The 13235-nt window shown below is 37.1% G+C and overlaps 1 protein-coding gene across 1 annotated transcript in view; it reads right to left on the reverse strand.

The window, feature by feature from the left end:
• Window positions 1–13235, reverse strand: part of Rab3GAP1 (RAB3 GTPase activating protein subunit 1) — a 584727-nt gene that overhangs the window by 326972 nt on the left and 244520 nt on the right. The window contains exon 13 of the mRNA XM_090395461.1: window positions 1292–1482. Within this exon, the coding sequence (XP_090251587.1) occupies window positions 1292–1482 (191 nt within the window). The remainder of the gene's footprint in view (window positions 1–1291; window positions 1483–13235) is intronic.

A 13235-nucleotide genomic window follows, 5' to 3' on the forward strand; every position in this document is an offset into this window, starting at 1 on the left:
GGAAAGTGGTATTAAACCTGATATCAAAATTGGAGATGTTAATGTCAGCTCCTTGCTTCATGCGTATGGTGTTATACTTCTAAATAAATCCGCTACAAGTCTGAGAGATTGCCTGACTAAATTGAATAACTGTTGTGATAGATATGGTATGAAGGTCAGCAATAACAAGACAAAGATAATGAAAATAGGCAGAAGCATTGAAAATATCAGCTGCATTGTGAAGGGAGAACCTATAAAATAAGTAAAACATTTCAGCTACTTAGGCACGATTTTTAGTGAAGATGATAAATTAAATATGGAAATAGACAACAGAATAAACAAAGCTGGTATGGTAGGAAGTCAAATGAATAAATTTATATGGAATAAGAGAGAAATTAGTCAAAACACTAAATTAGCTATATACAAGACAGTGTTCAAACCAATTTTAATTTATGGATTTGAGAGCCAGATCAGAAGTAAACACTTGACCAAAGCCTAGAGACTGCAGATATGAGAGGCCTGGAAAGATTAGGGGCATGAACAGATGGCATCAATGGCAATATCATATTAAAAATGAGGATATTAGGAAAAAACTTGACATTGTCAGCATCCAGAAATGCGTTAGCAGAGCTAATCTCAGGTGGTACGGTCACTTAAACAGAATGGGCGAGGAAAGATTAGCCAAACAAGTGTTCTCTGCCAGATTGGCAGGAAAAAGACCCAGAGGAAAACCAAGATATGAGTGGATTGATATGTTAAAAAGTGCCTTAGAAGACAGATATATAAATATAAGATCTGAGAATGTTGTAGCTTTGACAGGTAACAGATTGATTTGGCAGAAAATTGTAGGTAGGAAGATAGTAATGATGTAAATTTTTCATGTAGTACTATCATATCCTGTACACCCCTTGAGGGTAAATGTCAGGAATTTGATGATGATGAAAAAAAAAACATCTCATATGTAAAAGAAAAAGTGAGCCAACTATTCAAAGAAGAGAGAGAGAGAGGTTGGTTGCAATTCACAAGCGGATTTTTGCCTGACATTAATTTTTGAAAATATAAATTCCTCTCTAAAATTTGAGTAATACTATGATAAAGGCAACAACAACACATCTAATTATTAAAAATAATGTCAGTAAAGTACCCAATTAATAAACTGCAGCCCACATTCTAGTTGTTCATTACTTGGATAGTTGTTTACATATAAGGTTTTTTTTATTTTATTTTATTTTTTTTTATTAAATGGCATGACATGCTAGAAAAAGTTGACATATTAAGAAATTTCAATATACATTTCAATAAAAACGCATACCTGCTCTCCTGATGGTGTGGGAGCAGAATCAGGAAAAATAAATTGTAGTATTTTAATAAGAATTTCTTCATTTATAAGGACATCTTCAGGATGACGTTTTGTATGATGCATAACATTTGATAGTTTTGGAATAACAGAAGGATTTGGATTTGATATCCTATCCAAGGCTTGGAAAAGTAACTGATTCATATCTGAAATAAAAATTAATGCATTTAGTATCAATATTTTGACTAATTCTGCATTACGGTGATCAAATTTTTCAAAATCAATATGATATGTGCATACTTATCTTATATAACATAAGTAAGCAGATAACTTTCATCTATAATACTAGAAACAAAAGAAGATAACATTAATTTTCACCTATGTTTTCCAACCTGAATGGTCAAGTGGTTAGCATATCCACTCTCTAAACAACAGGCTGTGGGTTTGAATCCTGTCATGGCCTCAAGTAATTTGACCATGTCTGGTCTCTAGAGTGGGGTTTCCAGATTATATAAAAAATAAAGAAAATGCAAATATTTGTATATAAAGTTTTAAGAAGTGCCACAATAGCTTTAGGTGAGGTAACAAGAAGTCGACAATTCTTAATTTAAAAAAAAAAAAATTAATACAATAAAAATAAATAAATAATATATTATATTATATTATATTATATTATCAAAGGTTAGCAGACTGAAAAAGTACTATCTTCCAGAAGGGAGATAAACATAAATAATATGTTTATTTATAATATGTTTATACATAAGCATAACATAAATAATGTTATGCTTCTTCTTGGTTGCATAAAAAGCTATACCAGATTTATATGGTTTATGTTTCTGTACATCTCTAGTCCATGCAGATTTTTCCAGACTAGCCAGTTTGGCCTTCATAACAAATTCTGCAACCACAGTATATCTTGTAAACCCCTGTCTTCTGTAATAATAGACAAGTAGCTTCAGTGATTAGAGAACAGTGGGCATATCATTTACAGAAGTGTCGGCAAAACTTGGGTTATTCTCGGTCACATTTTTTTATCTAAAGCAGCACCACCACGACCATATAATTACAGTTTTCTTACCTACTGGATGCCTCTCTAGATACTTTGTAATAGTTAATGACAGTTATTGTACTTTTTTTTTATTCGTGTCAGAAGCAACATAGTTCAAATACACATAAATTTACAAAAAAAAAAAAAAAAAATGATTATATATTGGATTTAAAAAAAAACCTGAAAAAAAAAAAACACAATTTACAGCATAAATACACTAAGTACACTAGAAGGTCCATCAAATTTTTGCTGTCAAGAATTTGGCCAGATCACGAATATTAAGTGTCGCACTAATCAAATCATCTATTGTACAAAGGGACATAACCTACAGTTCAAGAGATGAGCCATAGTTTGCTCCTCCCCACATTCACATATGGACGATTCACATGAGAGTCCCCACTTTTTTACATTATCCTTGCATCTTCTGACACCACATTGCAGCCTATTTAAAGCTTTCCAAATAGTCCGGTTTTCTCTGTGTGAAAGACTTTCAGATGGTACAATCCAATCTGTAAGGCGATTGTTTCTAGTCTTCCATGAGGGTAGTCTTGATTTTTGGAGTGATTCAATAAGGCTTTCAATGGTACGAAGAAAACTTTTCCTGGATTTTAACTCATTGATAGAAAGGTTGATATCCAAATAGAGGATGGTCTGTAGATAAGGATGACTTAAGCCTCTCATTTCTAGTTGGCATCTCATGTCTAATAGCTGGAGGTGCTATGTCAGTCAAACAATAGATTTTTTCACAAGGTGTCGGTCTCAAACAACCAGTAATAAGTCTACATGTCTCATTTAAGGCAACATCCACCTGCTTAGCATCGCAGGATCTATACCATACAGGGTACACATACTCTGCAGCAAAGTGACATAGAGTCAAGGCAATGGTCCTTATTGTTTCAGCTTGAGTTCCCTAGGTAGTGCTGAATAGTTTCTCGAAAACACTATTCCTAGTAGTAACCTTATGTTTTGTATTTATACAATGCTTCTTCATAAGTGAGAGCATGGTCTAAAGTTACCCCTAAATATTTAGGTGTTGGACAATGATCTAAGTGAGAACTCTCCCAAGTTATTTCTAGTTTCCTTGTTGCTTGTTTATTCTTTAAATGGAAAGCACTGACCTGGGTTTTTTTAGAGGATAAGGTTTCAACTGGTTTTCACTATAGCATGGCAATGGCATGATCATCAGCATAGATAAAACTTTTTGTATCTTTGGGGAGAGGCTGGCCATTTGTTGGATTTAAAGGGCTGACAACGTTCTCCTTGAAATCCAACAAAAAAAATCTTTGATTCTGAAGAAGGCATCTAACTAGTTGAGTTACCATATAATCTTTCATCATTTTGAACAGCTTGCTTAACATGATGCACTGGTTAACTATATCATAAGCAGCAGTTAAGTCTATGAAAACTATCCCTGTTATTTTCTGGTTCTCAAAACCATCCACAATACAAGGGTTGTTTGAAAAGTTTCATAAATTTCCAATAGACAGTGACACAATTCATACCAGTGTCGGCACATAATCATCTTTCTCATGACCACTGGCAAAATTTTCTAGCCACATACGATGCGATGCGTAGTTTGGCAAAATTTAAAATGACCGTATTCACATTTTTCATAAAAATGGAGAAAAACAATATTTGTGCAGTGATAAAACACTTTTATTTGAAGAAGTGGATGGCCGTGCAGATCAAAGCTGAGTTAGATGCAGTTCATTGGGCCTCTGCACTAGCATTAAAGACTATTTATTTTTGGAAAAATGAATTTAAACGTGGTTGTGAGTCCATCGAAGTTGAAGCATGTTGTGGATGCCCGACTGAGGTCACTATGAAGAAAATGATTGACAAAATTCATGGTATCGTTATGGTAGACTGCCAAGTGAAAGTGCGTGGAATTGCTGAGATTATAAGCATCTCAACCGAACAGGTGAGGTGTATAATATCCTGCATGAAAAATAGCATGCAGTCGATCAAAAACACATGCGAAAAGACAATTCCATGCAGTGTATGGCGATGTTTAATTGCAATTTGCAGGATTTTTTACATTGATTCGTGACTGTGGACGAAACTTGGATCACCACTGCACACCTGAGTCCAAGCAGCAAGCAAAACAATGGACAATGTCCAGTGAAAGAACACCAAAAAAAGCGAAGACTGTTTTGTCAGCTGGGAAGGTGATGGCCACTGTTTTTTTGAGATTCCTAAAAAAAGAGAATTTCTGGAAATTCTGGAAAAAAAAATAACCACACAGTTAAAACATGCCACATTTTAACTACTGCTCTACCCAACTTTGCATCATCGGCAAATAATTGAACAGTTATTCTCAGATCCTTTCCTATATTGTTAATGAACAAATTAAACAGTAGCGGTTCAAGAACAGAACCCTGTGGCATGCAACTAGTCACAGGCCTTCTTTTGGACTCCACTCCTGAATAAACTACTCTGTGATATCTCTCCATCAACCACTCTCTTATCCACTTCACCAAATTTATATTCATCCCTATGTACTGTAATTTACTGAGTAGAATTCCATGCAGTATCCTGTCAAGTCAAAAGTGTTTGCAAAGTACAGCAGTATCACTGTATTATACAACATGAGCAAATTACTGAGGCACAACAACCTACCCTTCACAAAACCCTGCACCCCCCCCCACACACACACAGTATCCCATTTCTGTTTATCTAGTCCTGTATTTTTCTCTTGACCAACTTCTCCAGTACCTTGACTACTATGATTCCTGATTGGCTGATTGTTTGGTAAATTGCTACATCAGTCATGGAGCCACCTTTATGAAATGGAACTATTTTCTCCTCTTTCTGTCCCCTTGGAATTAGCCCATAGCTGAGACTTACATTAAACAACATTGTCCAAAGTACTGCCAATTCCCTAGCAACTTCAGGACCATCTTTGGCCTGTATTGTTAATTTCCTTTCATATTCTGATTTTGCCTTCCTTACCACTGATTACCCTTCTGGCCTGGGCTTTATACTGCTCATGTACCTGCTGATCTCCTTGAATTTCCTCCATTTTTTCATTTTTTGTATCTGCAGCTGGATGATGGTATTCATCCATTTATTATTATTATTATTATTATCATCCAGGCCTCCATGGAGTCAAAAGACTCATGAGGTCGTTTTTAGGAAACAAAAATTTTATCATACCACTCTTTGAACTCATTGACTGTTCTTGCTCTAACCACTCTCCATGCAAAGAAATCACTCCTCACCCTCTTATGCACAGCTTCCTTTTGTAACTTCCAGGGATGGCCGCCTTTTCATCGCTCCTTCCCGCTGTTCCACCAAGTGAAAGAACCCCCCAATGTCTACCCTGTAACTGCCTCTTAACAGTCTCCATCATATCACCTCTCCTTCTTTTACCCACCAAACTCTGCAATCCACATTCCCTCAGTCGATCCTTGTAACCGACATTGTACAGTCCTGAAACCATCTTTGTTATCTGCCTTTGTACCCTTTCCACAGTTAATTTATCCCCTTCAAATCCTGGGGACCAAATATGAGAACAATAGTCTAAGTGTAGTCTGATCAGGGTCTTATACAATGGAATATTAACTCTTTTATCTCTGCAGGTCAGAGTCCTTCTCAGTATTGCAGCAATCCTCTGGGTTACCTTCACCACCTTTGTAATATGCTCTCTGAATTTCAGTTTTCTATCAATCATTACCTCCAGATCTCTTGTCTACTTCCTCCAGTATAGCTCCTCCAATCGAGTTTTGCATCCTCCCTTCGATGGATCCCAAACTTCAAGACTTTACATTTTGCTGCATTAAATCGACACCCCCATCTGTCTAGTTTATTCAAATCCTCTTGCAGGGCTGCCACATCTGCACTATTACTGATAACCCTTCCCAGCTTCACATCATATTGATATAAAGGCTGAACAATACAGGTCCCGGTACTGATCCCTGTGGAACCCCACATTAATTAATTTCTGCTTCCTTGATATTGCCCCACCATACACAACTCTCTGATATCTATCAGACTGACAATCATGAATCCATTTGACTAACCCGACATTTAAACCCATATGCTGCAACTTAAATATCAACTTATCATGTGGTACCCTGTCAAACGCTTTTGCAAAATCCAAAAGGCAGTATATGCCTTTCCTTCATCAACTGTTCTTGTCACTTTATTATAAAAGGCAATCATATTACTAAAAGCAAGAGCACCCCTTAACAAATCCATGTTGATTCTCACAGATAACATTACCCTTATCTGCCCATGCTGTATATAGTCCCTCACTAATTTCTCCAAGACATTAACAACTACTGATGACACACAAACTGGCCTATAATTAAATGTGCAGGAGCACTATCTTACCTTCCTTCCATTCTTTGGGTACCTTTCCTGCAGCCAGACTTTTATTGAAGAGGCAGGTCAACAGAGCTGTCAGTTCTTTAGCACATTCTCTCAAAACCCGTAGTGAAATACCATTCAGTCCCACTGCTTTACTGGTATCCAGAGTACTCAGTATTTGGAACAGAAACTCTCCTCTTGCACCGTTACCCTGAACCTGCCCTATCCCTCTAGTATTAAAACCTTCTTCTCCAAGATGAAATATTCCAATAAAGTGCTCATTGAACAATTCCACTATGTCCTCTGGCACTCTATTCCCACTTTTATCCTGCAATGTCATTCTTCCACAATCATTTCTTCTCCTACTGGCCACATAGCTAAAAAAATCCCTAGGATTTTCTTTGGATCTTAGTGCCAATCTTTTCTCATATTCCAGTTTTGCCTTCCTCACCATACTGGTCACTCTCCTGGCCTGCATCTTATATTCTTCATGTATCTGCCCTCCACCCCTCTCCTTATATCTCTTCCACAATCTCTTTTTATTGCAGTTCCTGTTTGATATTGTTTGTCATCCACTTTACGTGGATGACAAACAATTGTGTCCTTTTCTTTACTCGTGGAGTACAGCTTACTATCGCTGCTAACAAATATACCTTCACAATTTCCCAAGCACTCGTGACATCCTGGCCTTCCAATTCTGCCCTCCATGGAACTGCCTCTAGATGATACCTGCTACTGGAAATGTTTAACATTTCCAGTAGCAGACTGGAAATGTTAAATGTGAAGCAGCACTATCTTACCTTCCTTCCATTATTATAATCACCTGCCTTATAATTCCACATACATTCCCTTTTCCTTGATACACATGCATGTCTATTCATCTTCCAAATCAAAACCACATGGTCACTCTCTCCAACTGGTAGGAGAGATGTCATCTCACATATTATTAGCTCTTTTGACGCTATGACCAAATCCAAAACTCTTGTTCCCTCTATTACATGTTGCCTAAGACATTCGTCCCTCAAGAATTCCAGAAATTCAATTTCCATATTACTACAGGCATTTTCCTCTTCCCAGCTTATACTGCTGTTGTTAAAATCTCCCATAACAATCATTCTTCTTGCACTTGCCAAGCTCAACTGCCTAAACATCTGCTGCTCCCCACCCTTTGTGTTCCCTGGTTTATAGCAACACCCCAATAAATATCCTGTTTTGGCTACTTCTACCTCACACACCATATGCTTTCAAAACCATTAGTATCACTGGCTTCCAATTCCTTCCAGAGGACATAAGTCATCACTTATCATAAGCAGTACTACACCACCATGTTTTCCTTTTCTATCCTGCCAAAAAATGTTGTACCCTGCCACAATTCCTGTTATTATATCATCCTCTCAGCCACATCTCAGAAATCTCAATAATCTTTGGTCAGGCTGATGCTATGAGTGCCACCAATACATCTCCTTTATTTCGGATACTACTTGTTAAATTGTAAATGAAGATATTTATAATTAATAATACTTCATTCATAATTAACATGATCTACCATATCATAAGCAGGACTTATTTAAATTTATTTTGTTGGTCTCTTGCTTATAAAATGTTATTCATGTAAGTCCTTTTGAGTTGTGTTAGTTAATTTTATTTATGTAATTTTAGGGTATTTCATAGACATGAAAAGGCTCTGTATTAAAGTGTCATTTATTTTATTTGCATTATTCCTTTAATAATAATATAAGAAACTGTGATGTATGTAATTTTAATATATCCAGAAGATTCCTTGTGATATCATTTGATCGGTTGTTGTGAGAAATCATGCAAATTTCTCCTAACGTGTGTTGGAGCGTGAACTACTATATACCAAGGGAAAAGCAAGTTCGACGTAAGCTAAACCGGTGAGAACCAGTTACTGGCAGGAAAAAGGAACGAGTGGACATGAAAACAAAAGTAAAATGGAGAAACAAGTGGGGGAGCATAGAGAACGGTAGCTAGAGATTGAAGGAAGATTTTGACGTGCCAAAAACGGAACAGAAAGAACCAGGAATCACTTGGCATTTTAACTTACCTTTTTGGGAGTTAGATTTCTACCAAAACTTCCTAATGCCTAGCAGTGGAATAGCGCAGGACACAGGATAATACGAATAAGAAAAGGAAGAAATTGATAGTTAATTAATACCAAGTGCAAAAAGGTTATATTCTCCCGAGTCTATAAATCAATCACGGAAATAGAAGATTCTTTTAAGTTTGTGTTACTACAAAGTAAAAGTCAGCAAGAACTTTAAAGATATTGTTCGATCTCCTTATGATATGATGAAGCTATATCCTGGTAAGATTACCTTTACTATACCTAGAGAGAAGTAACAAAAATTAATTCCGCCGGAAGTAATTTATTCCTAGTTGCTATATTCAGCGAGTCAAGATTGAATGTGTGATGTGCTAAGACTTTTCCCTCATCAAGTGACAAATGCAATATTATTGAATTAAGTGTTCATTGACGGGGTGCTTAAGGGTCAAAGCTGTATAACTGAGAGGAGACCTCCACATAGCCTTTAAAGGAATGCTAAGAACCGACCAGGGCTTCTGACCTAATGTCCAATCCTCACCTTCTCGTGGTGCACCCTGTTGGGTATCTACTTTGATACTGAACGAACGAGGATGGGCTGGCAATTTGGGATTTAGCCGACCAAATTGTATTCTTATTGGTTAAACCAAAATAAAAAAATGATGGTACAACATGACAAAATTTCATGCCGGCTGGGGCATCGCCCGGTTAAACAAGGCCCCCGTTGTTTTCGCCAGGGAACCAGGGCGAACAGAGAAAAGTCAGCTACTGGAACAAATCTGAAAACAAACCCCAACTCAACATCACCAGAGTTAAAGATCGGTACTACCAATGTAAGAAGCCTGAATGGCAAAGAAATGGAGCTAGCTGAGGAATTAGATAAGTACCAGATTGACATAATAGGGGTGATTGAAACAAAAAAGACCAAAACTGGTGAGATCTTTCTAAGCAATAAATACAAAATGTTATATTCAGGCAATGACAATCAAGGAAAAGAAGGAGTAGCCATAGTATTCAACACAAAATACGAGGCTAATCTTCTTGAATGGCAGTCAGTCTCAAGTAGAGTAATGTGGGCAAATATGAGAATGGGGAACTGGACAATGAGACTTATTTGTGCCTATGGTCCCACAGAAGGTTCTACTAAGGTAAAAGTGGAGGAATTTTTTGACGCTCTAGAAAAAGCAACTGACACAATGATAAAGGAAAAGTTGGTCCTTGTTGGGGATCTAAATAGCAGAGTAGGAAATGATTATGAGACATACAAAAATATTTTGGGAAAATTTGGAGAAAAGAGCAAAGCTAATAATAATGGCAAATATCTGTTGGATTTCTGCTCAGAACATGGACTGGTTATTACTAACACCATGTTCCAACATAAAAATGTGCACAAATTTACATGGAGAGAAGAGGCAAGGAATAAAAAAAGTCTCATTGATTGTGTTATTGTTGAAAGTGATGTTTTCTCCCTGGTGCAGGACACCAGAGTGTACAGAGGATTTGAAATTGGAAGTGATCACTATTTAGTCTTGAGCAGGATAAAATTGAATTTCGTATTAAAAAGAATAACATCTAAGAAAGTTTTAAAGCGAATAAAAGTTGAGCAGCTGTCAGATGTAAACTGTAGACTAAAATACACAAAGATTATTGAAAAGAAAATGAAAGAGTTGAGAACAGGAAAAAAGAGATTCCGTGGCAAACTCTGAAGAAAACATTGATTGATTCTGCCAGAGAGGCATGTGGTGAGGTTGTGTGCAAGGATAAAAAAATCAGAACTCCCTGGCGGACACAGGAAGATAAAGAGGCAGTGAAGGAAAAGAAGAAAGCACATCAAAAGTTCCTGGCAAATAAGTCAGCTTTTTCTCTTACAGAATACAGAGACAAATGTAAGAAAGCTAAACAGTGTGTAAAACTAGCTAAACAAAAGTCATGGGAGGACTTTGGCAAGAATATAGAAAATAAATATCAAGAAGGTGGCAAAATATTCTGGAGGTTGTTGAAGAAGCTCAGGAATGGGGGAAAGAGTACTGTAAAAGGAGTTAGAGATGATAAAGGTGACATGAAAACAGGAGAAAAAGATATCCTTGAAGTATGGAGTAATTACTTTGAAAAACTGCTAAATGAAAAAAGCAGTGATGACAGCACAGTGATAAAAAACACTGACCAGGCATGCAGTCAGGAATACATATCCATACTTGAAGTAGAAAAAGCCATCAAAGGCTTGAAATGTGGAAAGGCAGCAGGAGTAGATGATATTCGACCAGAAATGCTGAAGTATGGTGGTATAAGAGTCTTACAGTGGCTACACTGCATAGTTCAGAAAGCCTGGACAGAGGGACGAATTCCCGATGATTGGAGTAGAGCTCTCATAGTACCCATATATAAAAAGGGAAATAAAACTGTATGTGAGAATTACAGAGGTATTTCCCTACTGAGTGTTCCAGGCAAAATCTATGCAAGTATACTTGAGAAACGGTTGAGAAGAATTGTGGAAGAAAAGCTTGGTGAAGAACAAGCTGGATTCAGGCCAAATAGAGGCTGTCAGGATCAGATCTTCACTTTACGACAAATAGTCGAGAAAGCATGGGAATATAACAAAGATCTGTATTTAAGTTTTGTCGATTTGGAAAAGGCATATGACAAGGTGCCAAGAGTGAAGCTATTCAATACGCTGCAGTTATATGGTGTCAATGGGGCATTATATCAAGCAATACTTACTCTTTATTTGAGTTGCAATCAGCAGTTAGAATTGAAGGAAGTACAGGAAGATGGTTTAATGTTAAATCTGGTGTGAGACAAGGATGTACATTATCCCCTCTGTTATTCATTATCTATATGGATCACATTATGAAAGAAAGTGGTATTAAACCTGATATCAAAATTGGAGATGTTAATGTCAGCTCTTTGCTTTATGCGGATGATTATACTTCTAAATAAATCCGCTACAAGTCTGCAAGATTCTCTGACTAAATTGAATAGCTGTTGTAATAGATATGGTATGAAGGTCAGCAATAAAAAGACAAAGACAATGAAAATAGGCAGAATCATTGAAAATGTCAACTGTGTTGTGAATGGAGAACCTGTGGAACAAGTAAAACATTTCAGCTACTTAGGCACAATTTTTACTGAAGATGGTAAATTAAATATAGAAATAGACAACAGAATCAGCAAAGCTGGTATGGTGGGAAGTCAATTGAATAAATTATTATTATTATTATTATTATTAAACAAGACCTCATGGAGTCAAAGACTCATCTAGGAGGTCCTTTTATCTTACACACACATCTCATCATACCGTGTCTTAAACACATTCAAACTACTTGCAGACACCACGCTCTCAGGCAAGGCATTCCAATCACTCACAACTCTGCACGAAAAAAACCTGCCTCTCACTCCCTTACTCACACCCTCCTTATACAGTTTCCAGGGATGACCTCTGGTTCTCCCCTGATCTCCCACTATTCTCTGTAGAACTTCTCCACCATTGATCCTATAACAACCCCTTACCAACTTGTAGGTCTCTATCATATCTCCCCTCTTCCTTCTCTCCACGAGACTCTGCAAATTACATCTTTTCAATCTTTCCTCATACTCAACATTCCAGAGGTCAGAAACTACCTTAGTCAGTCGCCTTTGGACCCTTTCCAACATCTCTTCATCCTTCTGAAAACCCGGTGACCAAATCTGGGCACAATAGTCCAAGTGTGGCCTAATCAAAGCCTTATACATTGGAACAAGTATCTCCCTACTTCTACATGTCAGTGTCCTCCGCATCATTCCCAGAAGTCTTTGTGTTGTCTTCACAATTTTGGCGATGTGTCCCCTAAATTTTAGATCCTTATCCACTATCACCCCCAGATCTCTTATTTCCTCTACTTCCAACAATATATTCTCACCAAGCATAAATTCTGCATCCCATCTTTGTTTTCCAAATTTTAAAACTTTACATTTTGCAACATTGAACTCACATCCCCATTTGCTTGCACACCCCCAATTCATATGGAATAAGAGAGAAATTAGTCGGAACACTAAATTAGCTCTATACAAGACAGTGTTCAAACCAGTTTTAACTTATGGATCTGAGAGCTGGGTCAGAAGTAAAACACTTGACCAAAGACTAGAGACCGCAGATATGAGAGTCCTGAGAAAGATTAGAGGCATGAACAGATGGCATCAATGGCAATATCATATTAAAAATGAGGATATAAGGAAAGAACTTGACATTGTCAGCATCAAGGAATGCATTAGCAGAGCTAATCTCAGGTGGTATGGTCACTTAAATAGAATGGGAGAGGAAAGATTAGCAAAACAAGTGTTCTCTGCCAGGTTGGCAGGAAAACGACCCAGAGGAAGACCAAGATATAGGTGGATTGATACGGTACAAAGTGCCTTAGACGATAGAAATATAAGATCTGATAATGTTGGAGTCTTGACAAGTAACAGACTGATTTGGAGGAAAATTGTATATAGGAAGTTAGTAATGATGTAATTTTTTCATGTAGTACTGTCATATCCTGTACACCCCTTGAGGGTACATA

This window comes from Typopeltis vanoorti, chromosome 7 (assembly GCF_054136105.1).
Source record: "Typopeltis vanoorti isolate ZY-2024b chromosome 7, IOZ_Tvanoo_1.0, whole genome shotgun sequence".
Taxonomy (NCBI): Eukaryota; Metazoa; Arthropoda; class Arachnida; order Uropygi; family Thelyphonidae; genus Typopeltis; species Typopeltis vanoorti.